The sequence below is a fragment of the Anas acuta genome, chromosome Z (assembly GCF_963932015.1).
Source record: "Anas acuta chromosome Z, bAnaAcu1.1, whole genome shotgun sequence".
NCBI classification, from domain to species: Eukaryota; Metazoa; Chordata; class Aves; order Anseriformes; family Anatidae; genus Anas; species Anas acuta.
Window position 1 is genome coordinate 15261413 of NC_089017.1, and position 25849 is coordinate 15287261.

The following is a 25849-nucleotide window of genomic DNA, read 5'->3' on the forward strand; positions in this document are numbered from 1 at the left end:
TTGCACACAGTAATACAAAAGCTAATACTTGAATGAAGCTGGAAGGGATGATTTAGCAACTAATCGCCCTGAGAGCCAAGATTTCCTGACCTTGCATTAGCAGCATAAGTTGCAGATCTGCCAAAGGCATTTGGAAAGGACTGGGGGATTGTGGTGGCTATTGAAGTTCTGTGCAAATCCAGTCCTAGTAATAGTAGCTGCATTTTATATAACTGGGGCTATGTTTTTCACGTGCAAATAATCTATGAGTGTGTGTCAGTATTATCAGTAAATCTCTCCTTCATTTTCTTGTTTGTTTCCTGATATTTAAAGTGTTGTCTTTTTTTTTTGGTTTTGTTTTGTTAGTACTGAAAGATACACACACACACACACACACACACACATATATATTATTTTTTCCTTTGAGAAAGTGAGAGCATAATTTGTGGCAAAGCTTTAACAGCTGGAAAGCTTGGATCTAACTGCAGTTATCATTGATCACTTCTTTTTTTTTTCTTTGCCACTGCTTCCCTGTGGGAAGGTTTTAACAGCAGGAATTGCTTGGATCTAACTACAGTCATTATTGATCACTTTTTTGCCACTGCTTCCTTGTATATTTGCTGTGTGATATTTGCTGCAGAAGTGATATCTGCTCTCTCTCATACAGTAGATGCATTTGTGGGCAGCTTCTGGAAAAAAAAAAAAAAAAAAAAAGGAAGTGAAAACTTCTGCTGGAAGTACAAATCAAATAGATATTTTATGAGCTATTCATATTTCACTAATTTGCAATGAAGTTCAATTCTGAGATTAGTCTATTTAAAGAAGACCTGTGAATTTCAGTGCTTGCCCAGAACTGGCAGTGCAAGTATCCAATCAAAAATAGAAGAAAATAGAGGAACAAATGAAAATATTTTTTTCCTGATTACAGTTTTAAATTGTGGGTCAGCTCATTATGTTTTTATTCTAAATTTAAATAACCACAATACAGCAGCATTGGAGATATGGGGAAAATGTTGCTAATTGTAGATAGTGATTTTGAATGGAGTCAGTCCACAGCTCAGTGGCTATCCTCCAGTGTATAGATTTCATCACATACTATTGGGTTTTACAGCACAGAGGTTTATTATGACTTCATTTACTGTTTGTTTTCATATGAATTTATTGCACAATCCAGATTTTTTTTATTGTTTCTTTTAAATACAGATTGGCAGCCTATGCAGTTTGGGGTTTTTACTCTCTGTCATTTTCCTAGTCATTAAGGTACAGATCCATAAAGAGATTTAGATTTGCCAAGACCTTTTTTTAACGGCCTTATTCCTAGAGTGGAAATCCCATACCTAGATTAGACACCTGCATTTCCTAGTCCATTCAGGGAGCTGACCACATGTGGCCAGGATTTGAAATAACCAAATGATGCCTGTGTGAAGGCACCTGTGTGTTTGTAAGACAGCAGTAGGAATGGGAAATGGAGATAGGCCTGAAGTTTTGTAGTCCTAAATTAAGTACATTCATAATGTCATGTTTCACAGCATGAAAACATCTGCAGGACTAAATAGTTTCTGTGCTTTCTCTCTCTGTTGGATAACCAGTTTACTCCTAATCTGTTGGAGGTGATGATGGTTAAATAATTTAACCAGGACAGGAGAATTCAGTGCTCACTGCTGCCAAGAGATAGATCCAGTGTTCTCATCTTCATGGAGAAATTCCAACCCTCTGGCTGGAGATAAGTCTTCTGCTACATCTGTCTAAAGCTATGTCTCACTGAAGAGGCATGCAAATTGCTAAGGCCGGAGAGAAGAGAGGGAATTCACTAGATGAGGGCAGTCAACACCTACCAGAGAAACTGGAAAAAATCTTTAACCCTTGGGCTGAGCAGAGCATTGAACCTGTGTTTTTCTCCCTTATAAGAGCTATAACTGTAAAGTTACTGTATAAAAAATGGTCAGCACCATAGCCACTATGAGACATTGGTTTTCATTAGGAAAGTGTCAGTAGCTGCAGTGTTTTGTGCTGAACTCAATGCTGGCAGCATAAGTCAAATGCTGCCTAAAGGAAAACTCCTTGAGACTTTACATACAGGAGTTCCTAGCTTGTGGTTTCCAAATATGCTTAGATTTAAAAAGAGGGACCATTGACAAAGACAGGAGGGGGGGATATTTTGCACATGTATGATGACATCATTATCAGGGTTATCACAAGTGATAAGGTGAGCACATACAGTTTAGGCCATACAAGAAAGCTCTAGATTTCTTGTATTCTAGATTTCTCTGTATTCTTGAATTCTCCATTAGACACTATTATTCCACTGAGCATTAGGAGTGTAATCTTCCAGTAGAGAAAGACTGTAGTCAGTCTTTCTTTAGGAACTTGATTCCTAGATCAAATTTTGATGCCTTCATCAAAGTTGTTACACAAATACATTTCAGGGTCAGAGTTATTCTAATTTTGGGGTTGTTCCAAATTTCCCCACCTTATTTTTTTTTATATATACGGTTTACATTTGATGAAAAGCTGTTATTGAGCTTTATTAGGCTGTTTAATCAGTTCTGCAGTCCATGAATTATTAATTCTCATTTGAGAAAAGGAAATGAGTTTGCACCAGTCTCTTCTGTCTTTTTTTAAGCTGTCAAATAATTTTAAGAGTCAAAATTTCATGTGGAAGAGATGACTCCAACCTAACTATTACAATACATCTTAGGCAATAGTAATAAAGTTATGGCTTATTTTACCTCTAAGCATCAGACCAATTCTACTAACATAGGACTCTCTAAACAATGTGTTTAAAATTGTGTGAAGTGTTTTCCTGGATCAGATGTTCTACACCATGCGGGACTGGCACAACACAAGAGATAACATGAATTCCTGGGTTTTAAAAGAGAGATTGCAATCACATGTGTGTGTGATGCTTCTGCAAAAACTAGACAATAGCAAATAGTAAAAGTATTAATAATTTAAATTACAACAAATCACAGGAAAATGTGTTTGAATGAAAAGAGATTTGACTGAAAACAGAGAAAGAAAGAGAGAGAAGGAAGGAAGGAAGGAAGGAAGGAAGGAAGGAAGGAAGGAAGGAAGGAAGGAAGGAAGGAAGGAAGGAAGGAAGGAAGGAAGGAAGGAAGGAAGGAAGGAAGGAAGGAAGGAAGGAAGGAAGGAAGGAAGGAAGGAAGGAAGGAAGGTGCCCTGCAGATTTGGTTTGCTTTAGTCTTCATCATTGTAGCTATTATTTACAGAATTAAAAACAAAACAACAACAAAAACAAAAACACAACTACCACCACCAACAACAACAAACAAACAAAAAAACCTGAACCTTCTAAATAAAGTGAGATTTTTTTGAGTCACCATCAAGGAATATGAATGATCTTAGGTCATCAGTCAGGACATGTTTTATCAATTAATAGTGTTGCCTCGTAACCCTTATCTGTGCCCATACTTCATGTCACACTTCAGTCAAATGAAACTTTAGTAGCCCTAATCATAATACAGGAATCCTGGCGTGATTGTTGGGAGAAGATAGATACTTGTTTGGACTTTTTGTGTTGAAAGTGTACCTCTTATTTTAGACACTATATTCCTCCACTATACCCCTTTTTGTTAGGATTTAGCTTAAATTATTATATATATAAATAAAACTGATGAATTTATTTTTTAACCTGTATGATTTTATTTTAAAGAAGGAACTTACAATTCTGAAAAATAAATAAATATATATATATATATATATATTATATATATATATATAATATATATAAATATATATATTGTTAAAAAAATAGATTTGTTGCTAAACACTTTTCTGCTAAACATTATTGGAATGGATAACATTATTTTCAGTCTTTCCAAGGACTTGTTAATTCACAACATGTTCTAAAAATACTGTGTGCCTCTGAGATTCCAGTTTTTCTATTTTAGATAAGCATATGCTAAGTCTATTAAAAGATCTGAGAGGAAGAAATCATTTTTGTGATAAGTGCTTTTGCTCTAAGTTCAATTTAATTCTGCTGTGAGATTAAGATCATGCTAGGGTAAGTGAAGTGACTAAATTGTGTTTTAGTTACCAGAAATTTGTGATATAAAAGTATTAATTAATTATTGATTGACTCTATGTTTTTGTCCATATTATCTTGTCAAGTACATGTAATAATTTATTATGAAACATCCACACTGGAACCACTTGAACTTTTACTATATGGTATCTGCTGATGAGTCAATAGTTTGTATGATCTTTCTGTAAATACTCGAGTTATTTTTTTCTCTCAATATATGTGCTTTGGGAAAGGTCTAACACTGGAAAAAAAGAAAAAAAAAAACCAACACAACAACACACTATTATTCAGTTATCTTTCAGGACATGCTAGGAAGTTAATATAGATAAAACACAGAGACACATAGATATAACATCGCATTACAATAGTGGCCACCTGAAGTACTCAGAAATGAAGGCACAGAAAAGAAGTTTGATTTTCATAAATACGGATGGCATGTGATTTCTGACAAAGTTACTGGACAGTGCACATACTTGGCATAAAAGGAAATGTTGTACAAAACAAAGCAGTGTAATACAGGCATCTTAGCCAAAATTGTGTGCCATTTTCATCATTCTGAAGATTAAAAGGGAAAAGGGAGAATAAATAGTATGTTCCATCCATTTGTTGCCTCCACTCATAAGTAAAGGCCACTTTGAAACTAGAGGGCTTCATTTCAGTGCTTCTAAGACTGAATGAAATAATCAAATTGCTATTTGTGGTGGCAGATGTTTGGAAAGGGCTTTTTCCCTACAAGATAGCTTCAGGTAGTTTTAATAAAATCAACAACTTGTGTTTGAACTATGTTCTGTGGGATGAAACATGAACCCCTGACTAATAAACAACTCCAGCAAATTATCCTCTTCTTAATTCTCAGAAGCAGCAGTGTTTGAGCATGCCTAAATGTGACATGACCAGAATTTAGATTTTTTTTTTTTTTGTCTAGTGTATATAAAGGTATATTGGGAAAGAACTCCTTTCTTGGGCAAAATCCTCATTTTGCCTCTTCTTTGACTGTTAGCCTATCTTGTCTGTCACTATAGCATTTTGTCAGCTGATGGATGATGATTCAGTTATGCCTGCACAAGAAGAGAACATGTTCCACAACATAATCAAATCAGGGTGGAAATAATCCTCAACTTTTATCTAAGATCAAAGAACACTGGTTGAGTGTCTGATAATGCAGTTTCCAGTTAATATGCTGGTCAGTATTATATTCAATGAAAAGATAACTGGGGCTTCAATTCAGGTTCCAGCAGCAGGTTGTATGGAGAGAAAATATATATCCACCCAAAATGTAGTCTTTTGTGAAAGAGGGAGGCCTAGAGAGACACAGTTAAGGAACCTGAATGATGTTAGAAATGTTCTGTACTTAATCCCTATTCTATCAAGGGATTTCTTGGATTTTGAAATTAATTTAGTCTAACATGAAATTGTAAAAGATTGATTTGATTGGATATCTTTTAAATTTAACTCTTCACTAAATAATGTGTGAATCTGAAATAATTGTAAAATTCAAGTATGCTTGCTTTTTTCATTCGTTCTCCTAAGCTTAGCTCAGTAAGGCGATTTTCCTCTTTGTTTATACTTGATGAGATATAAATATATACAGGAACAATTTGGAACAGATACATTCTCTTTTCATGCTTTGATGAGTTCAGTTGGAATTCTGGGATCATAGACAAGAATTCACAATGTCACAAATTTGCTTTCTATTACTTAGAGCAAGCTTATAAATAAATAAATAATCTTTGTATCATAATGGGAATAATTGAGTATATATATTTAAGTTATGATCATATTATATACATATATATTTATATTTTTATATTTGTATACATGAACAGAAACATGCACCTCTGTGAATATATTTAAAAGTTAGTAAACACGACTAGTAATTTAAAACCACTGTTATGTGATAGTTAGGAGACTGGGAAGAAATAGGGTAGAGCTGTAGTAAAATACAGTGGTTTCCAGAAAGTTACATCTTTGTTTTGCTGTTTTTGTTGTTGTTGTTGTTGTTTTTTAATTAGAGAAGAAATAGTATGGTGTATAAATTAAAGCAGAGCTGTTCATAACAAACATTAACTGCTTCTATGTAGTCAGTGCTGCACTGCAGGCAGGATAGCCCTTTGAAAATTATTTACACTCAATTTGTTTTTAGACTGCTCTCTGACTATGTATAATCCCAGTGTCTGTTTTTCTGTAGCTAGTGCTTTAATCTAGCTCTGATTATAATTATACTTGTTAGAGATTTCACAGCTGGTCATTTTTCCGCTTCCATTAGACTGTAATTGCCTATTCCTGTATGATACATTAAGACAGAATAGCTCTGATTACCGGTAAAATACCTGTAGTTTGAAAATCACAGTTGAAGTGTAACACTAATTATGGTACATCATATGTGGTCTAAATCCTACTGTTAGGAATTATTTCTAACTTATGTTTTGTTTTACTGAAGTAAAAATTCAAAGCTTTTCAAATAATGTACAGCAATCACTTTGCTTGGCAATGCATATCAGAGTTACAGAATGCTTCTGGAAAGAATGGTGCATTCGAATCAAGCTTTTTACCTTAACCTTACAAAGTCTTTTCATAATGCTTTTCTTTGGTACTTGATTTGACCTGTTGTGCTGCCATTGCAGTTTGAGGACTGATAGAAATGTCTATGTTATGGATCGTGATCAGAGTAAATGGGTTTTTATCTTTCTAACTAGTTAATTAATTTACTAATTATATGAGCTAGGATTTCTCACTTTGTAAACATACAAAAGTATGTTTAAAAGAAAAAAAAAAGTATGGTTAAAAGAAAAACAAGCATGGATATAATGTAATTACTACAGATACAGAACAAATAAATGTTTCTCATGAATTATTCTGCCTGAAAAAATCATGTGATTGGATCCTGTAACCCAATGGTTCACTTTTTGGTTAAAAAAATAAGCTAAAACAAAATAAAATAAAATCAGTACTGTAGAGTTAGAACCTCTGTGAGTTCCTCAGAAGACTTAGAAACCTATCTGCTTGGATTCTGAAATGATCTCCTGTATTTAGGTGATGTAGTAGATGACAATCTTCAAAATAATCGAGTAAATCCTCAGGTACAAAGGGATATGGTACCTTTTGTGTCTCTGGATATGTTACATTATTTAAGCATAAATGTGAACTAGAACTAGAAATGTGAACTCTAAATGTGAACTAGAAGATAGCCTGAGCCCTCAGAGTTATTTCCACCAACACCACAGCCCATTCCAGCCAATGTTTTTATGATTCTGCTTCTCCATGGAATTTTACAGCCTGTGACCTAGTACCTCTTCCTGATGGGACTTTATGGTATGGGCCAGTAATTCCTCTGTGGAGTTACATTTGATCAATTACATGCTGTAATGAAGTTTTTCATGGCATAAACTTGAGCACAAGTTCATTTTGTATTATTCAGCATTTTCCTTTGAAATAACATTGCACTGAAATTCCAAAGTGGCATTATTATCTCTTCAGCTAATTTAGCAAAAAAAACATTAGTGTTTTTAGTGAATAAAAATTTTACTTGACTTTTTTTTTTCCCCCTCATGGGATTGTATTTATTACATGTGAGTAGTCAACATCTTTTATTCATATGTAACAATTAAAAATGGTCTTACTCATAAATGGTAAAGCAGTTTCATGTTTGTTTGTTTTTTTTTCTGAATTTATAAACACAAGGTATTAGTTTTACAAATTCTGTTAACCCTCATCTCTCTTTCTTTTCCTAAAAAGTCTAAAAAATATCGGATTTCCTTTAAAGTACAAGAAATAATGTTTGCTCATTTAAAATTTGATCCTGGAATTTATTATCCTCATCCAGAAAAGCATCTGAAAGCCTGAATTCCTGTTGCATGTTACTTCTCTGCATGAGGACTTGAAATTTCCCAAACTGAATCTTCCTACCTATGCATTTAAGTTTGTTATATATTTATTGTGAAGAGCTGTTTGTAGATTTTCTTGCCAAGTTTAATGTTCACTTGTAAAGCTTCAAATTCTGTTCCTTCAAGTGTCAAGATCTTGCTGCTGCTTTGATTGATTGATTCTTTTTGAAATATATACGTAGGAGTAGGTGATATCCTTCTTGTGATATCTGTTCTTTTCTTCACATTTCTCCATTTTTTGAAGAAACTTTTGAATAAATATATCTTTCTTTAACCTGTACTTGATACCATTGTTGTTTCCTCTTCTTTGATATAAAAGGGTGTCAGATTTTCTGATAAGGTTTTTCTGGAAGTATTTTTAGAGAAGTTGACACTACTAGTTTTGAGCCTTCTTATAAGACATTGGAAGAACGACTGTTGCATCAGAACAGAGTTCCAGGTAGTCCAGTAGTTTCTTTGTGATGGTTGACATTAGTAGATGTTTAGAAAAATGGCTACAGAATAGTTAAGTGTATTTATATACTGTAAATTCTACTTAAATGGTAGTTTGTATGTGAATTTGCACAATAAAGGCAGCCTAGATGCCTATGTTGTTTTTTGTTTTTTGTTTTTTGTTTTTTCTCACAAAGGTCATAGTTTGCTGCAAAGGAAAGTTTACTGCAGCCTAGTTGGCAGATGACAAGCATCCTGAAGTTGTTTTCAAGAGGTTATAAAAAAAAATTACCTATATTTAAAGCAAAAGTTACTTATTTAAGCATTTAAAAATGCATTGCATCCAATAAACTCCCCTAAATATCACAGAATCACAGAATTTCTAGGTTGGAAGAGACCTCAAGATCATCGAGTCCAACCTCTAACCTAACACTAACAGTCCCCACTAAACCATATCCCTAAGCTCTACATCTAAACGTCTTTTAAAGACTTCAAGGGATGGTGACTCCACCACCTCCCTGGGCAGCCTGTTCCAGTGCCTAACAACCCTTTCAGTAAAGAAGTTCTTCCTAACATCTAACCTAAAACTCCCCTGGCGCAACTTAAGCCCATTCCCCCTCGTCCTGTCACCAGGCACGTGGGAGAACAGGCCAACCCCCGCCTCACTACAGCCTCCTTTAAGGTATCTGTAGAGAGCGATAAGGTCGCCCCTGAGCCTCCTCTTCTCCAGGCTGAACAAGCCCAGCTCCTTCAGCCGCTCCTCGTAGGACTTGTTCTCCAGGCCCCTCACCAGCTTCGTCGCCCTTCTCTGGACCCGCTCAAGCACCTCGATGTCCTTCTTGTAGTGAGGGGCACAAAACTGAACACAGTACTCGAGGTGCGGCCTCACCAGAGCCGAGTACAGGGGGACGATCACCTCCCTAGCCCTGCTGGCCACACTGTTTCTAATACAAGCCAGGATGCCGTTGGCCTTCTTGGCCACCTGAGCACACTGCTGGCTCATATTCAGCTGACTATCAACCATCACTCCCAGGTCCTTCTCTGCCTGGCAGCTCTCCAACCACTCATCTCCCAGCCTGTAGCTCTGCTTGGGGTTATTGCACCCCAGGTGCAGGACCCGGCACTTGGCCTTGTTGAACTTCATGCAGTTGACCTCAGCCCATCGGTGCAGCCTATCCAGATCCTCCTGCAGAGCTTTCCTACCCTCGAGCAGATCGACACATGCACCTAGCTTGGTGTCATCTGCAAACTTACTGAGGGTACACTCAATGCCCTCGTCCAGATCATTGATGAAGATATTGAAGAGGACTGGCCCCAGCACCGAGCCCTGGGGAATGCCACTAGTGACTGGCCTCCAACCACGACTCTTTGGGCCCGGCTATCCAGCCAGTTTCTAACCCAACGAAGCGTGCGCCAGTCCAAGCCGAGAGCAGCCAGTTTCTTGAGGAGAATGCTGTGGGAGACGGTGTCAAAAGCCTTGCTGAAGTCAAGGTAGACCACATCCACAGCCTTTCCCTCGTCCACCCAGCGCATCACTTTGTCATAGAAGGAGATCAGGTTCGTCAAGCAGGATCTGCCTTCCATAAACCCATGCTGACTGGGCCTGATCGCCTGCTTGCCCTGCAAGTGCCGCAAGATGACTCTCAAGAGGATCTGCTCTGTGAGCTTCCCTGGTACTGAGGTCAAACTGACAGGCCTGTAGTTCCCCGGGTCTGCCCTCCGGCCCTTCTTGTAGATGGGCGTCACATTTGCTAGCCGCCAGTCAGCTGGGACCTCCCCCGATAGCCAGGATGAGTATATCTCTATTATATATCTCTAGTAGCTTTACATATCTGTACTTTGGTAAAATCAGGATCTCTTTTGGAGACTTTTATCAGAGGTGTTTACATGTAGGGCCAAATCCAAATCCTTATTAACAAAAAATTACATTGCATTTTTTATGTGTGTGAGATTCATAAATAATGTGAGATTTATGTGTGTGAGATTCATAAATAATGTGAGATTCATAGATTAATCACACCTGATATTTTTACCTTAGTTTTATACCTCTCTTTAATAATTTTCAGTCTTAAACTGGAACAACATAAAGATTTTGGTTGGCTGATATGTCTTAAACTATGTCAGCTGCTGAGATGCTGAGATGTTTTCAGGATAAATAAGTATTTCCTTTTTATAGTCACCTATGGTCTCTTGAATTATGTTTCTTTCATCAAATACCAAGACATTAGGACCGTGTTCTGTGTATAAGCCTTTGATGTCAACAGCTTTGGTGCCGGGGTATTAATGGCTTAGTGACAAGCAAGAGAACACAGAGGCATTTAGCATAAAAAGTGTATTTTCAAAAACTAAAAACAAAAAACAACAACCAAACCAATAGAACAAACAAACAAACAAAAAACAAACTGAACCAAACAACCAAACAACCAAACAACAACAACAACAACCACTCACAATAAAAAACCCACCACCCTACCAAGCCATGTGTACTAGATTATATTGTTTCTATTTGGTATCTTTAACCTTTTTTTTATTTTTTATTTTTTCCTTTGGTGAAGAGATTTTAGTAGTGCTTCTGGCTTATCTGAGAATTACATTTTGCTTTGATGAGACTTTTTTTTTTTTTTCTTGGAGACTTCAATACAATTTAAAGATTTCCAAAATGAATAGACAAGACCTGCCTAGGGATACATAGTAGTAGCAGCATATTGGTGACAGAGGTATCTTTCTGATAAGGAGGATGTGACCTTTTAATATTTCCACAAGTAAAGTATGATAATTTAAAGCCACGCAAAATTTTTCCAGAGCCTGTAAAAGTTGATAACTAAAGATCAGCTTTGAAAAAACTAGAGAAGTCATTCAAATTCTAAAAGTTTTGGAGCCAAAGGAAGGGGATGGTGAAAAGGAGGTAGGGAAGGGGAAGGGGAAAGGGAAGGGGAAAGAATAAAAAACTAAGTTGATGGCAAATTCAAATATCTAACACAGTCACATATTAAGGGAGTGTTTGGTAATGACAGACCATTGGAGGTCAAAGGAAATAAAAATGAGTGGACAAAAGGAGAGTTTGATTAAGACTGTCCTGCAAACAGCTCTTTTTTAATCTAAGCCTTAAAATCTTAAAATATCTGCCTAACAATTGATATACCAAGAGCTACATGAATGTCTTCATGTGTCTTTGATGTCTGGCCCAGAAGACAAGTATTCTCTGGCAGTCACTGGTGCTCTTTTTAAGTCTCAGTATACTGCCACTGCTATAGAAAGAGATGATAGAGAAGTTACCTACAGAGTTCACTACATTATGAATCTTCCAGACAGCTCTAAAGCAACATTATTTTGGCAAGGCAGAAAGAAAACTGCTTAGTACAAGCCACATCATAGTTCAGTATTTTTATTCTGCAATTTTTATAAAGCACTAAGTTTTGGCTTATACCTGTCTTCATGAAAGTTCTGAATGGGATTGAATTTAAGCCATTGCTGAACTCTTCCAGAAATACTGCACTTTTCGTTTCTTGCTTAAAATGAGTGGAATGTGACTTGTTCTGTGTTGCAGAATGCCTCTTTCCTTTTCTATGGGTATACGAGATTTAAAGCATTTTTATGTAAAAAACATTAGTAATTTTGCTGACCATTTCAATGTGTTTTGTGAACATACAGAAACACATTTCTTTACTATTGGGAAAGTTTGAAAGGTTATTAATATTTAATGGCAAGTTTCCTACAATTTGTTCCAAATGAGGGAACAGATTTGAATACAAGGGTTTATCACAGGGAAAAGCAGAGGTGAAGAGAAAATTTCTGGCAAGCATGCTTGGTTTATGGCTTAAGAATGTCCTTTGTACCACTAATTCAAACTTTTATCTTTGAGAGTTATAAAACTCTGCTCCTAAAAAAAAAACAAAACCTGCAGAACAAAAATGTGCTAAGCCTGGTGTTGTCATGAGGAAAGAATTATGTTCATAGCTCTCAATAGCTGAGAGGTACTGTTAACTAACCAGTAGACTAGGATTTGCATAATATTGTAAGACGATGACAGTATTATGTAAATTTGTGCAGTGCAATGAGCTACTAACATAGAGCTATTATCAAAATAGCTGGTTAAACTTTATCCGTAGAGCCTACCTCATCCTGAATAATAAGGGCAAGTTAATTAAATATCAGTAAAGAATATTAATAGGGAGAGCTGTCTTTAAGATGCAGAATAGGACAGATGACAAGACAGTAAGGTGAAAGCTTATTTCTCCTATTTTACAAATAGATTCTAGAGAGAAGTAGTTAACACAAAAGATAAGTATATAATTGAAGTATAGAAATGGGAAGCGGCAGAAGGTACAGCAGAATTCCAATATACCTGGACATTGCTCTCCTCTGCTTGTGTGCTTGTGTGATAACAGCCAGCTTGGCTCCAATTCTCTTACTGTATATTTTAGCCCAGTGTTTTTTGTTTGTTTGTTTTTTTGTTTTTTCTTCACTGCTAAATGAAAGGTAAATGCCTTTCAAAAATGGTGGGAGATCAGGCAAAATTGTAAAAGCTTTAACAGAGCTGTAAAACAAATAAATAAACAAACAACAACAAAGAAAAAAAAAGAACAACATATTCATCATAAGGCAGGAACACACCTATTTTTAAATTATTTTTAAGCTTTTTGTGTTGAAGAGCCAGTTCTGAAACACTGTCAAGTTACAAATACCAAACAGAAGTTACTAAAGCAGAATGAGACAAGGACTATTTAGTTTCTCCTTCATCTATGCATGAAATAGCTCTGCTTCTTATTTTACTAATATGAATAAGTCTCACATCATTGGGACTGAGTTGCTGCAACCTTACTGCATTGTATGATGACCACTGAGCAGTTTCAGAGGAAGCAAGTACACTCCTGGAGGCTAAGAAGACTTACTGCTGAGTCTGAAGACTGTAGGTAGAGTGTCTCAGTGTCAGGCTTCTAAGATTACAGTTTCTTGAAATATTATTCTAGATAGAACAATTTTTATGTGTTCCTGTCACTAAAAAGCAAGTTGTGTTGAGCCTTTCAAGCTTTGCTAGAAATCAGTGCCAGGTGTCAGCATTCCTAAATGATTTCGGTTTTAGTAAAAATTTATTCTTAATACAGTAATTCCAGTCCATATTAAAAGCCTCTATTTCATTATGCACAGGGCTACATCTTTATACTAAACACAAAGATTAAATAAACAAGCAAACAAACAAAAATTGTTCTTGTTACAGGACTCTGGGAGCAGGAGCTCTAAAAAAAAAAATATGACAACACTATCACATGATTTTCCAGCTGCCTGTTAAAGACAGATCCTTATCAAAGCTTTGCTGGTTTTCTTGTATGTCATTTTTTTTTTTTTCAACATGGCTCTCTGTTATCTTATTTTTTTTTTCTGAAAAATATGAGGAAATTTGTAGAGTCTGATTTACATGTAATTAAAATGACAATATAAATACAAAGCTGTTCCACTGATTTTTCATCAGAAAAAGGCTGGTTTCTGATATAATTTGCCTTTTAATTTTCCTCAGAAAACATGCCTTCATTATTGCATGAAGTGTGAGTTATAACATTTTGTAAATTCTTGAGTTCCGCCATACATATTTGGAGCTGAACTTTAAAGTTTGTAATAGAAGAAAAATATATCCTGAAAGTTAAACCCAAGTATTTCCAGAAAGAAAAAAATACTTCTTAAGCCCCAACATGAAACAAGTTTAAAATATGTGGTTAAAATAGAAAATGATACTTAAATCAAATTAATCTGTTTTACTCTTGAAGAGAAGCCAGGGCCCACTGATCTGACAGATTTTTTATAAAGTGTGTTCAAAGATGGGGAAGAAGGACCAGAAGAAATGATCATCATTTCCTCTAGAACATGACAGGCCGCAAAGTGAAAACAGGACAAGGAAAAAGCTGCAGTTCATGGCAGGGAAAGAGCGAGACATGCTGTGAAAATGTCAGAGGGGCTCAAAACTTGACTCCAGAACAAATAGTAGCTGAGGTCAAGCTACACTGAGCTAGAAAAGAGGCAGTAACGCCAGGGACTTCCTAAGCATTATGTTTTAGGAAGGAGTGGTAGCTGAACTGCAGAGAGTGAAAAGCTTTATGCAAGTCTTAAAAATAGAGAAGGAGAGACAAGAAAGAACAGGAAAGAAGAAAAATAGGAAATTTAAAAAGAAATAAACTTCTGCAACAGTCACCAGCTGCTTGGATGTTGTGAGAGAAAGTAAATTGGGCAGTAAAGTACTTTTACAACTCTGGCTTGGACAGTCTGGGAGCCAAACTATTCCTCTAGGATAATCTCTGACCCATCTTCTGCCTGCCAGGACAACCCTCCTAGACCCATTTTGTTGGCCCATTTGGAATAATGCCTCTCCTCTCAGCTCTGGCCCCACTTATTTCCAGCTGCCTCTGCCATGCTCCTGCATCCCTCCCATATGAATGAACTGCCAACTGTGATTTTGGTGTGAGTTATAGGGACTACAGCCCTAGCAGATGTGTACTGGCAGACTGAGTAGCTGGCTTTTTAAGTTACAAATGTTTGCTTTCAATACATATATATATATATATATATATATATAAATATACAAACACATGCACATACACATACAGTATACATATAGTATACATACATACATACAGTATACATACAGTATACATATAAAAGAACATAAGTCCAGGGAAAACTAAATCATTAGAAGTCTGGAAAGAGATGCAGACAGGAGATGGATACATAATCAAAGGCTGAATTGGCAGTACATTGTGCTGTGTCTTCTGTGCATACCTTAGCTAAAGAAACTGCTTTGAACTGTTTTCCATTCCTCGTTGTAAATGTTCATAGGTGTGTGTTTCTGCATGCCTAACACTTCCTGTTGGAAGATCTGTTGAGAAATGATGCCCCCAAGATAGTCTGCTCCTCTTCCTCCAGCATCTTTCCTCTCTTTCATTGCCCTTCATGCCCTTCTCAGTTGTGTTGGCTATAGACCCACATTTGCTCTGTCTGGGTATTTTCATTCACTTATTGCATCAAGTTTTTTTATTTATCAATAGAAGAAATTAGAGAAACATACAATCTCTTTGATGGAGCTTGTAAATATACCTTTAGGAAGCAATGGCAGGAAAGAAACATGAAATTCATAAAGGAGCTGCAGTTCTTGGTTGCTGTGCCAATTTTTTGTTAGTTCACAGAAAATATTGACCTGTACAATGAGAATTCACCCAATTCATATTTCTAATTTTATCTTTCTGTTTGCCACTCTACAAATGTTGTGGACGTGCAGCAGAGGTATAGACACTGTCCAAGAAATCCTCTTCCACTGCTGCTAGTTTTCTGGCACAAGCTTCATTGTGATTTGAATAAAACTTAAAGTGTGGTGAGATGGATCTAAAATGATATTTGTATGTTTAGCATACAAGACAGAAATGCAGAGGCATAGCGTCACTCAGGTATGCTACAAAATCAGTTTGTGTTTTGCAGACTGAATTCTGTAATGACAGACTCATTAAAAGTTCTTGCTGCCAAGTGCTGTTTGCTTTCACCTTCAAAACTGTGTGCATTACTAATGATTAACTCCACCAGGGAGAGAGGGAGTGCACACACTCAGCAAATGAATTCAGAAAGGGCCAGATTTAAATGCATTGCTCACAATCATTGGTATAATCAAAGTATATGTGCTAGCATGGCCGAGTCTGGGTGAAGTCAGCCTTACTAGGTCTTGACGGTGGGATTTACCTCTGCCAGGTTAGCTCAGCTAACTAAGCACTGCAAGCCTAAATGGTTATTATTTTCAAGATCGTTATCAGAACTATGGCTTTTTTTGTTTTCTGTTTTGAGACTTTCTTGACCCCATCAATGCTTAACTTCATGTGCAGTACTGGTTATTTTAGTGCCAGCTATATCACTGTTACTAAGTGTTTCTAGTTGCTCAGATGGCTATTGTATAACTCTCCATTCTTCTGGGAGCAGTTCTGTGAGCAACTGGTGAATTCCCTATACACTAAAGCTTTCTATGGCATGGCACTAGAATCTGTAGGAAATTTCCCAGTTATTCAAGGGTAGTTTCAGGGCAGAAGCACATGATAAAAGCCTTGTTCATGTGGTTACTGTAAAAATAACTGATGTATTTGTTATATTGTCAGCTTAACAGTTTCAAGTTTAACTCAAGTGAACAGCCAACGTAATCTGGAATTATGTAGCTACAGAAGGGATTCTATAGGTACATTGGTCAGGAAAGAAAGGCCAAGGAGAGTGTTCCCCCTCTAATAAATGGGAAGGGAGAACTGGAACAGACATGGGGAAGAGGGCACATATCAGGATCTGGAGCATAAAAAAAAAAATTGTAAATACCCTATTTCAATTTTAAGTGGAAATAATAATAATGAAAGAGTAACATAAACACAACAAAATCACTACCAACAAAAAGTTCAACCCATACCAGAAACATCAGAGTACGTAAAGCCAAACTGTGCAAGTATTTCAAACATGCAGGGCCACATTTTGTTTGTTAGCACGCTGTAAAGTGCTATTTTCATCTTTCTGTGATTTAATGTTTAAGATCTGATGTCTTTTTAAAAAAAAAACACTAAGATTGTGTCACTAAACAGACCTTTGGTTTGTCACCTAACCAGAAGCTAATGGAATTGCAGGAACTTTATTACAAACAATTTATGAATATATTTTTTTATTTTAATTATTATTTGAAAATTCCTTGCAGCTGTTGAGACCCCTTTTATTTTGTTTTAAGATTTGTAAAATAATTCTTTTTGTCGCCCATGCATAAAACTTTTCATAAATCATTGTCATTCCCTCACTGTCATTCATTCCCTTCTGCTTGTCTACTCTACTTCCTTAATGAACCTTATCAGACCTGTCCTTATCAGATATTATTTACATGAATGAACAGGCCCCCAAGATGATTTATGTCTTATTTTCTGCTCATCGAAGATGGAAATGAACTGCATTGGTTAAAATGTCATTTAGTAATAGGTCAAATTTTATTCTTCCTCAGGCTTATTTTATTTAGTTTGCTTAGAAATAAATAAAAGTGCAAAATGCAGACTTTTTATATTTCAGAATATAAATGCAAAAAGATGGTCATCAGATAAATTCCATGGTCTTGGGAAAAACAAACAAACAAACAAACAAACAAATAAAAAATAAATAAGGTAAAATAGCAATCAGTATCCAGATCTGAAGTGGAAAAGGCTTTCTTCAACTACATACCAGTATCTCAGTGAGTTACAGATATAAATACAATGAAATATGAAAAATATTTTCTGCTCAGTTCTTCCATACGAATGAAAGCTCACAGAGGGAAAAGCCATTAATATCATTGTATTATTTGTTTCAAATACATTAAATCATTGTAATCAAATATAATATTTAACTATTTGATGTTTCCAGTGTGCTGTATTTTCAGACATGATATTTTTGTTCCTTAGCAGTACTATAAAAGGAGCGTTCTTTAGGGTGTTTGAGAATATATTCTAGTCAGAATACAAGCATGCTTATGAATGTGTGAAACACAAAACTTTTGATAAAATTTATTGCTAATATTCATTTCATTTCTTACACAATCATAAACGTTCCAGCACGTGATTTGTACATTCAGCCAGTAACAATTTTATTCAATTCTTTATAGCAGGTGAATTGTTAATATTGCCAACAGGAGCGTTCAATATGTGAACCTAATAATCTCTACCCTGTTCATGGTCATCTTTCTATGCTGTATGGTGAAATACCATATAAGAAAACCTTTTTCTTTATAAAAGCATTAGCTACAGGTACCTGTGTTAAGAACAACCCCAAATACCTAGTTCCTTCCTTAATGAAGTTTAACCAAATGCTTAGGTCCAGCATTTCCTCTCCCAAAGTCAGTCCATGCTAATGTTCTCATCTGCAGATTGGTTTCCCTCTGTGCAAAATTATTTAAGAAATTTTCATCTTGATTTGTCTTCCTTTACACTCATTTTTACTCTCTGTAATCAAGAACAACTACATCTATACAAAATCTCCTAAGACTCTATAGAAAGTGGTATGTGTCTTGGGATAGGAAGCCTCACCAGCTTATGGCTCAGCTGCTGGAGCTGTTCACCCTTACATGCGGACAGGCTTCAGTGGATATCACCCACAGCAAAATAAAATTTGCTTCAATAATGGTGGATTTCGGCTTGTCATACAGTCATATTTCCAACCACACATGCCTCTGACTGACAAACAAGCAGATAGACACTGCCAAAAGTTGTTTGTAAATCATATCTGTTCTGTACAGTAAAGCTGTGTGCTTGCTACAGGCTGTGTTTTCCTTCTGTCTCTCCCAGCTCTTTTCCCTAGTATCAAATCAAATAAATGAAGCTGGCAAAACGTGAGAGTAAAACTTACTCCATTAAAAAAATACAAAGACAAGGTTTTAGGTAATGAAAAGTGATAATTCTTCTGCTAATAATGATTTTACTTGACATTTCAATGGTACTTTTCTTTTATTTACAGAGTATAACCTACTGAGAAAGAAATGATCTCCAAGTATTAGAATACACACAGGCTTAGTGCAAGAGTCTTAATACCTTAGTAATACCATCAGAAAAATTGCGAACAGTTATGTTAATGCAGCTATCCTGCCTTCAGACCACAGGTGAAAAAGGCTTGGCCAGCTCAGAGTATGAACAGAAAAAGTTTAGGGTCATCTGGCCTTTTGCAGACAGAATGGCAGCACGTCTCATGAGACCTATTAGGGTTTAACTTCCATAAAACTTTCAGTCTTGGAGCACTGAAGGCAGTAGCAACAGTAATCCAGAATGAACTGAATCCATATACTCTAAGTAAAACTTTGTTTGGTCTCCATAAATTAAAGGAAAAAAAAAAAAAAAAAGAATATTTCTTTTTCTGTAAGTAGTTTCTGATGTATGTAGAATCTACTTTTTTCCTTTACTAATTTAAGGATGAATGAAATGTAAGGTTGCCATTTCAATCTTTTTTTCTTCTTCATACTATTATTTTTTATTCTACTATTTCCTTTCTTCTTTTTATTTTCTTTCTTCTATTTTCTTTCTGCTATTTTCTTTCTACTATTCGTCTTCATACTATTTTTTTCTTCTCCATACTAAATACTACTAAAACAGAAACCATTTCAGAAAACAATCCAAATAAAACATTGTCTACCACAGATTAACTTTCTCTCTCAGAAGGAAGACAATTTAAATAAATTTGTTCTTATTATATGTTAAACTAGTTCTTATCTACTCAAAAAATCTGAAATAATGAATTTATGATTCAAAGTCCATTAAAACTAAAGATGTTCATTTGATTTATTAGAGTTACAGGATTAAACTGAAATGCTATGTATGCTTCATCTAAAGCTCTTAATGTTTATGGTTAAAAATGATAAATAAGCATTTTGCAACAGGATACTTTTAATTTAGTTATTGATGGTGTCTCATAATCTTAGTACAGATAGGTGGCTATGCTAGATGTTGCATCTAAATGTAGTAGTAACAGTTAGTCCCTGTCTTAATGGTCCCTAATGGAAATAAGAAAAGCAAGGAGTAGGAAAATGGAAAACTTAAATTCACGGCTTTACAGATAGGAAGACGAGATACAGAGAATGAGAGAGAAAACTTGTTTGTGGCAAGGGACTGCTATCAGACTTTATTTATTTATTTATTTATTTATTTTGTCAGCTATCATCCTTATTTTAAAAGAACAGTATGTCAATGTTTATTTTGTCAGCACAAATCCATACTTGTGCTAAAGTTGGCATGAGCACCAATGGCTTAAAACCACAAGAATGGAGCAAGTAGACATTGCCTTTTTAGCCAGGCATCCCAGACATCAGAAACCATACTGATCTTATGGTGAAGGTCTTAATGATGCTGTCTTGTCACAGCTTTTTTCCAGAGCATGAGACTTTACCTCTCACCTCTGTGAAAATGGGAATGTCCAAAGCAGAAGCAGAAGACAAGGTTCTCACCCAAAATTCAGGTTTTTGAAAATTCAGTTGTCAGGTACTATACTTCTGGTACAGTACCTGACACAGTGCCATACCTTTCTTCTTCTCACCTCATTGCAGAATGGATATACTCCTCCTATTTTGATCTGAAGCAGAATTCTTTTTCCTGTTATCCTCAATTTTCTCCATGTTGGTTAGTTTTATGAGGGGGATTGCAGAATTGTACAATGACATCATTGTAGTTTTCTTTTTTTTTTTTTTTTTTTTTTAATAATGCATATTTCAATTTGTCTGCAGTATGTAAAAAGTTTCTCTATTACTGTTTTAGGACACAGCAGGTCAGGAGAGATACAGAACAATTACCACAGCTTACTACCGGGGTGCAATGGGCTTCATTTTAATGTATGACATCACGAATGAAGAGTCTTTCAATGCTGTGCAGGATTGGTAAGTAAAACTTGGACCTCATATTAGATATCAAAGAGAATGTTTGGTATCACTTACCTGTTGTGATAGTTTGAATTATTTTGGAATAGTTATTTCCAGATATGTCCAAGCATTCCAATACCCAAAGGTAGGATTTTTGTTCTTGTGGAAAGACAGTGAATGCTTTAAAATGTGGTACTTCTGATTCTTAGCAACCATTGTGTTTTCTGTGATGTCAGTTGATGTATTTATACCACTAAAAACAGCAACATGCTAACAGAGAATAATTCATAAGATACCAGAAAATGTTTCCATAGTTCACAAAAAGAAATGGGATTGTGTGTGGGGGTTGTCATTTGATTTATTTTTTTTAATGTTGTTTTTAAACTTAGCTGGTTGGACATTACATTTTCATTCATGTGGCTTAAGTGTAAAAATGATGAGAAAAGTTCATCAGAGTTATAGAGTCTAAAATGGATGGTACCTGTATTACCATATATTTTGTGAATTTGTCTCAGCATGTTATTTTAATTAGGTATGGATCAACCAGGATCCAAACAATTTAAGGCTTTTTTAAAGTAAAGCTGACCAAAAAGGAAAACTAGAGCTACTCTCAGCTGTCTCCTCTTATCCTTTAAGAGTTATTTTCAGATCTGAGGGCCTCCTAGCAGTGCTCTGGGTGATACGAATTGCATTTGTCACATGTGTTCTGTGTGCTTTCTTGCGCATTGTTACCATGGGAAAATCATGTTTGAGAGTATTTCATTCAGAGTTTGCATGATTGTTCAGTATATTTCTTTGGCTCTTTTTGTTCTTTTAAGATGTGCTTTATTGTATAAGAGTATAAAATATTACAATTAAAAATATTACAATATTACAATAAAAATTACAATATTACAAAATATTACAATATATACAATTTTCAGGACATGCAAGGTCAAAAACACATTTTACATTTGAATTAAAAGGCAATGATGTTATGATGCCTGTTTCTAATGGGAATTGTTGCCTAGCCACGGACTCTCCGATAAAAAACGTTCTTTCTTTCACACTTTTCTACTTATTATTGTGGGAGAAAGTACTACTGAGCCCATGGAGCAGCATCTCTCTCTACACCTGTATATTTTCTTCATCTGGGTATGCTGAATCTGGCCATTCAGCACTCGGAAAATAAGAACTGAGAACCTTAGCTTGACAAGAACCTTCGCTGTACAAGAAGTAAAATCTTGTGTTGCCTAACATGTCTAGTCTGAACACTATGGAGGTAGTCATTCATCCAATGGAAATGGACAACTCCAGACTGTGTCCTACCTTCTCATTGCTGTCCATACAACTCTATGCTGAATTGCTTTTATGAAGCAATTTCTTTCTATTTACTAGAGAATCGATGAACTTATATGACTAGTATAGACCATATGACTAGCTTTTGGATATACGAATTTATCTCAGAGGAGACTCTGCATGATACTCAAAGTGGAAGACAGGTTTGTTCACTGTAACTTGTTATGCATAGGCGATATTCTACCCCTTTTGTACAAGCTGAAGGTATCATGCTGAGGGCTTGATGTTATACATTTGCAAGTACTGCTCTGCTCAACAGCATGAAACAGATTCTTCTACCTAATAGTCAGCAGCTGTAATTTGTAGGTGCTGCTGTGGAAGTTTAGCAAAACCAAGGAACAAAGGAACCCACCCTCAACCTCTGACCCTGCATGTGTGCCAGCCAGCACCACTGCTTCCTGGGCCTGCCAGCTGAAGCTTTTTCTTGGTTTGGTTCTGCTATCCTTTGTCAATGGGCCAATTCCATTCAAGCACTGGGTTATCTGTGTGATAATGGCTGTTGGTGACCAGCTGTAATCTGCAAATCTCATTGCCTCCTCTCTAGGCAAACCATATGGTATGCCATGTATTATCTAGCTTCCTCTGATACAAAGGTTTCCTTATAGCAAGTGTAAATATGAGTACTTGTTATTAATTTCCCCACCTGTTTGTTTTCCAGCCTCCTAAATCTATTGTCATTGCCACTCCTTCTTTCCCAGTGAAAAATAACTAGGCTTCATACAAATTAAAGCAAAACTCACTGTAAAATGAAACAAGAAAATATTTAAAAGTTATGGAGCTTTTAGGTTTGTGAAATATGATTTTCCATAATTTTTAACTAGAAGCTTTATGAACAGTTGGCAGCTGCTGTAGAAATTTGGTGGACAGGGGATTGCATGATTATATGCCTAGAGATACTGAGGAGTCATCTGCATGATGAAAAGGATGACAGACAGGCAGAGTGCCTCACTTGTCAGGATGAGACATAGATTTGCTTTTATTTTCATTTCTAATTTCATGATCCCAGTTGCTGCCCTGCTGTTCTTCCTCTCTGTTTTATTCCTCCCATCTCACAGTCGATAATTGATTGTATTAACCCATACTCCAGTTTTGATAACAATCAGAGAACTACAGCTTGCTTCTGAATGAAAGAGAAGTTAAAGAAAACTCACAGTTACCAATGCTGCAGGGGACGAAATGTGACTGTGCACATTTGTCTGCATTTGTGAAAGATACAAGGACAGAGAATGAGTGGGAGCTTTAAAACCTCTCTGGGGCTTAAAAGGCTTTTTCCCTGTGATAAACGTGCCTCTGATGGCAGTGGTACCATTTTATATATGTGCACAATGGGCCAAATCCAAGCTCAAAATCCATCAGCTTTAGGGCTTCATCTAGAAATGACATTACATTTAGGACAACGAATTTCCAGGTGCCTCTTAGATCTGAATAAAGGAGTTCATGATTCCTTAAAATCAGTTTGTTCAAGCTTTTGTACCCATGTTGAAAAAAAAAATAAATGTGTTCAATCTGAAATATGGCTGACATCTCTGTTTTGTAACAACAGATGGGTTGTCATATTTCCAAATATCCCATGCTTAGGTCAGCATCAATTTGTTTAGCTGTGAGAAAGAATATATCTAATCAGATCATTGACACTTTACATAGAAAAAAAAAATCAATGTTTGTATTTTTATTGAAACCTATTAACGCCAATATATGCAACAGTTATCAGGCAAACATTTTTCTACCAGTGTGTGAGACTGAGAAAGTGTTTTGTCTTAGAGCTTGGCTGAAAGACTTGAGAGTCCAATAATTTTCCTAACCATACTGCAGATACTTCAGAAAACATTTGTATCTCACCTTCACTAAGTAAAATGAAAAACCTTAAAGATTACAGATGACAGATAAACAAAAGTTGTAACCTAAGTAGATTTTTTGGTATGAGAAAAGAGTATTTCTCCAAGAAAATTCATGCAACACCCCACTAGCTATGCCCCAATTTAATGATTACAACCCTTTTCCATGTCTCTATTGAGAGATCCCTAATCAGATTTAATCCATTTCAGCGACTAATTTATTTCTTTATATTGATTTTAGAGTATTGCTTGTCTTCTAGCTAGCTCTCCTGAAGAAGAACCAGTCACCTACTTTTGTCTCTGCAGTGCATTTACTGGTATTGTTCTCTAAACTAACGTTATTTTAATCATACATTTTCAATTTTTAGAGAGAACTAGAATGAAATGAAAAAAATAAAGAGGCAAAATACTTTCTTGCACTTGATTTCCAAAGCAACTTGTATTTGAATTGTGCAGCTAACGGGATTTTTTGTTATTTAATTTTTCTTTGTGAAATATTTGGAGTGGCTCATACATCAACACTCAGTCCCTGCGTAACCTTTTTCCATGATGGAGAAGAGACGGAACGTATTATTTACAGTATTGAAATTCAAAAACAAATAAACAAAAAAATAATAATTATAGGTCTAGACAAAATGAGGAAAGACAGTTTGCCTTCATGAGATAGGAAGGATCATTATTAAAAATACTTGTTTGACTAAGGCAGGGGAAGTTAGTTTGTTTCATGGAGCTTCTATCACTTGTAGCAGGTTAGGTGAACAACCTGTGTTCATGACCAGCGTGAACAAGCCAGTACTGCTGCCTAGGAAGCCGTGCCAAGTCTCTGCATGTGTTCCCTCCAAAGAAAACGACAGCAGCAGTAGTCACAGCACTGAACAGTACTCTCCGCATGTAGATACAGATTTTCAGAAGTTCCCAAGGACTGACATTTTCTGATTTTATTCAGTGAGAGAAGGTGCATGCTGAAAATCTGGCTGCTAGCAGAAACAGCAAAGTAAACATGCTTTGACTCAGTAGACATCCTATGGGGCTCTGCCCAGATTTTGAAGCTGCCTTTTGCAGGAGGCCTTTCCTCCAGAAGTGCAGCTAATACCGCAAGTGCAAGGTGTGTACTTGGATGTGCTTTCTTGCATTGCAAAAAAATGACTCTGGGAGCAGAATTTTTTTCCTATAAATAGGAACCACTTGGACAGCATCATTTTTCTGCTCAGCTGAGGCCTAAAGAGCCCACATAAGTAACAGACAAGAACCAAAACATGCCATTTAGCTGAATTCTTTAGATAACATCCACATATTTCAAGGAACTAGTCTAATGAAATCTGATATTCTTAAATAAACTTACTTTTTAAATCTGAATAGGAAATAAGTAAATGTTAAGAGCGTCTCCATGCCACTTCAATGCATATTTGTTTTAGGAGTTCAGTTATAATGTCACAGTGCTTGCATTCATTCTTCTTTTATTCTGTCACCTGTAGCATTTACATTTTTAGCCTTTTTCATTATTACATTTGGCTAGGGGCTTTTATGACACCTTTCCTCTTAGTGGTTCTCTCCACAGAAGTTGATAGCCTTATTACAGTGGCTCCTTATGACAGAAAGGAGAAGGTGAAGGCATTGTGCTATTTTTGCAAATGCTTTCAAATCAGTATGTTGAGTTCCATAGAAGTGCCAGGAAAATAAGTGTTCCTGAGTTGAACTTAAAACTGTTGTTATATGTGCAATCTTTCTACCCTTTTACTGAGTGATTTGGGTTTGGAGATTTATTTATAACCAGAATATTTCTAGTTTAGAAACAGCAAGAATGTAAGCCATGATATAAAAGCCTGAAGTTCTAGGTTGAAATCCAGCTGGATGCTGTGAAACTTTGCACAATCCAAAGGCTAGACAGGGACACTGCATGTAATGGTGTACACTCACTTTAAGTCAGTACTCTGAACCTGAAAAAGTTGTCCCAGCTCAAAGAGTTTGGCAATATCTA

General features: G+C 36.0%; 1 protein-coding gene across 1 annotated transcript in view; it reads left to right on the top strand.

Moving 5' to 3' along the window:
• The window catches only part of RAB3C (RAB3C, member RAS oncogene family), a 140530-nt gene that overhangs the window by 43727 nt on the left and 70954 nt on the right, over positions 1-25849 (top strand). Inside the window, exon 3 of the mRNA XM_068667204.1 lies at positions 20598-20716. Coding sequence (XP_068523305.1) covers positions 20598-20716 — 119 coding nt within the window. The remainder of the gene's footprint in view (positions 1-20597; positions 20717-25849) is intronic.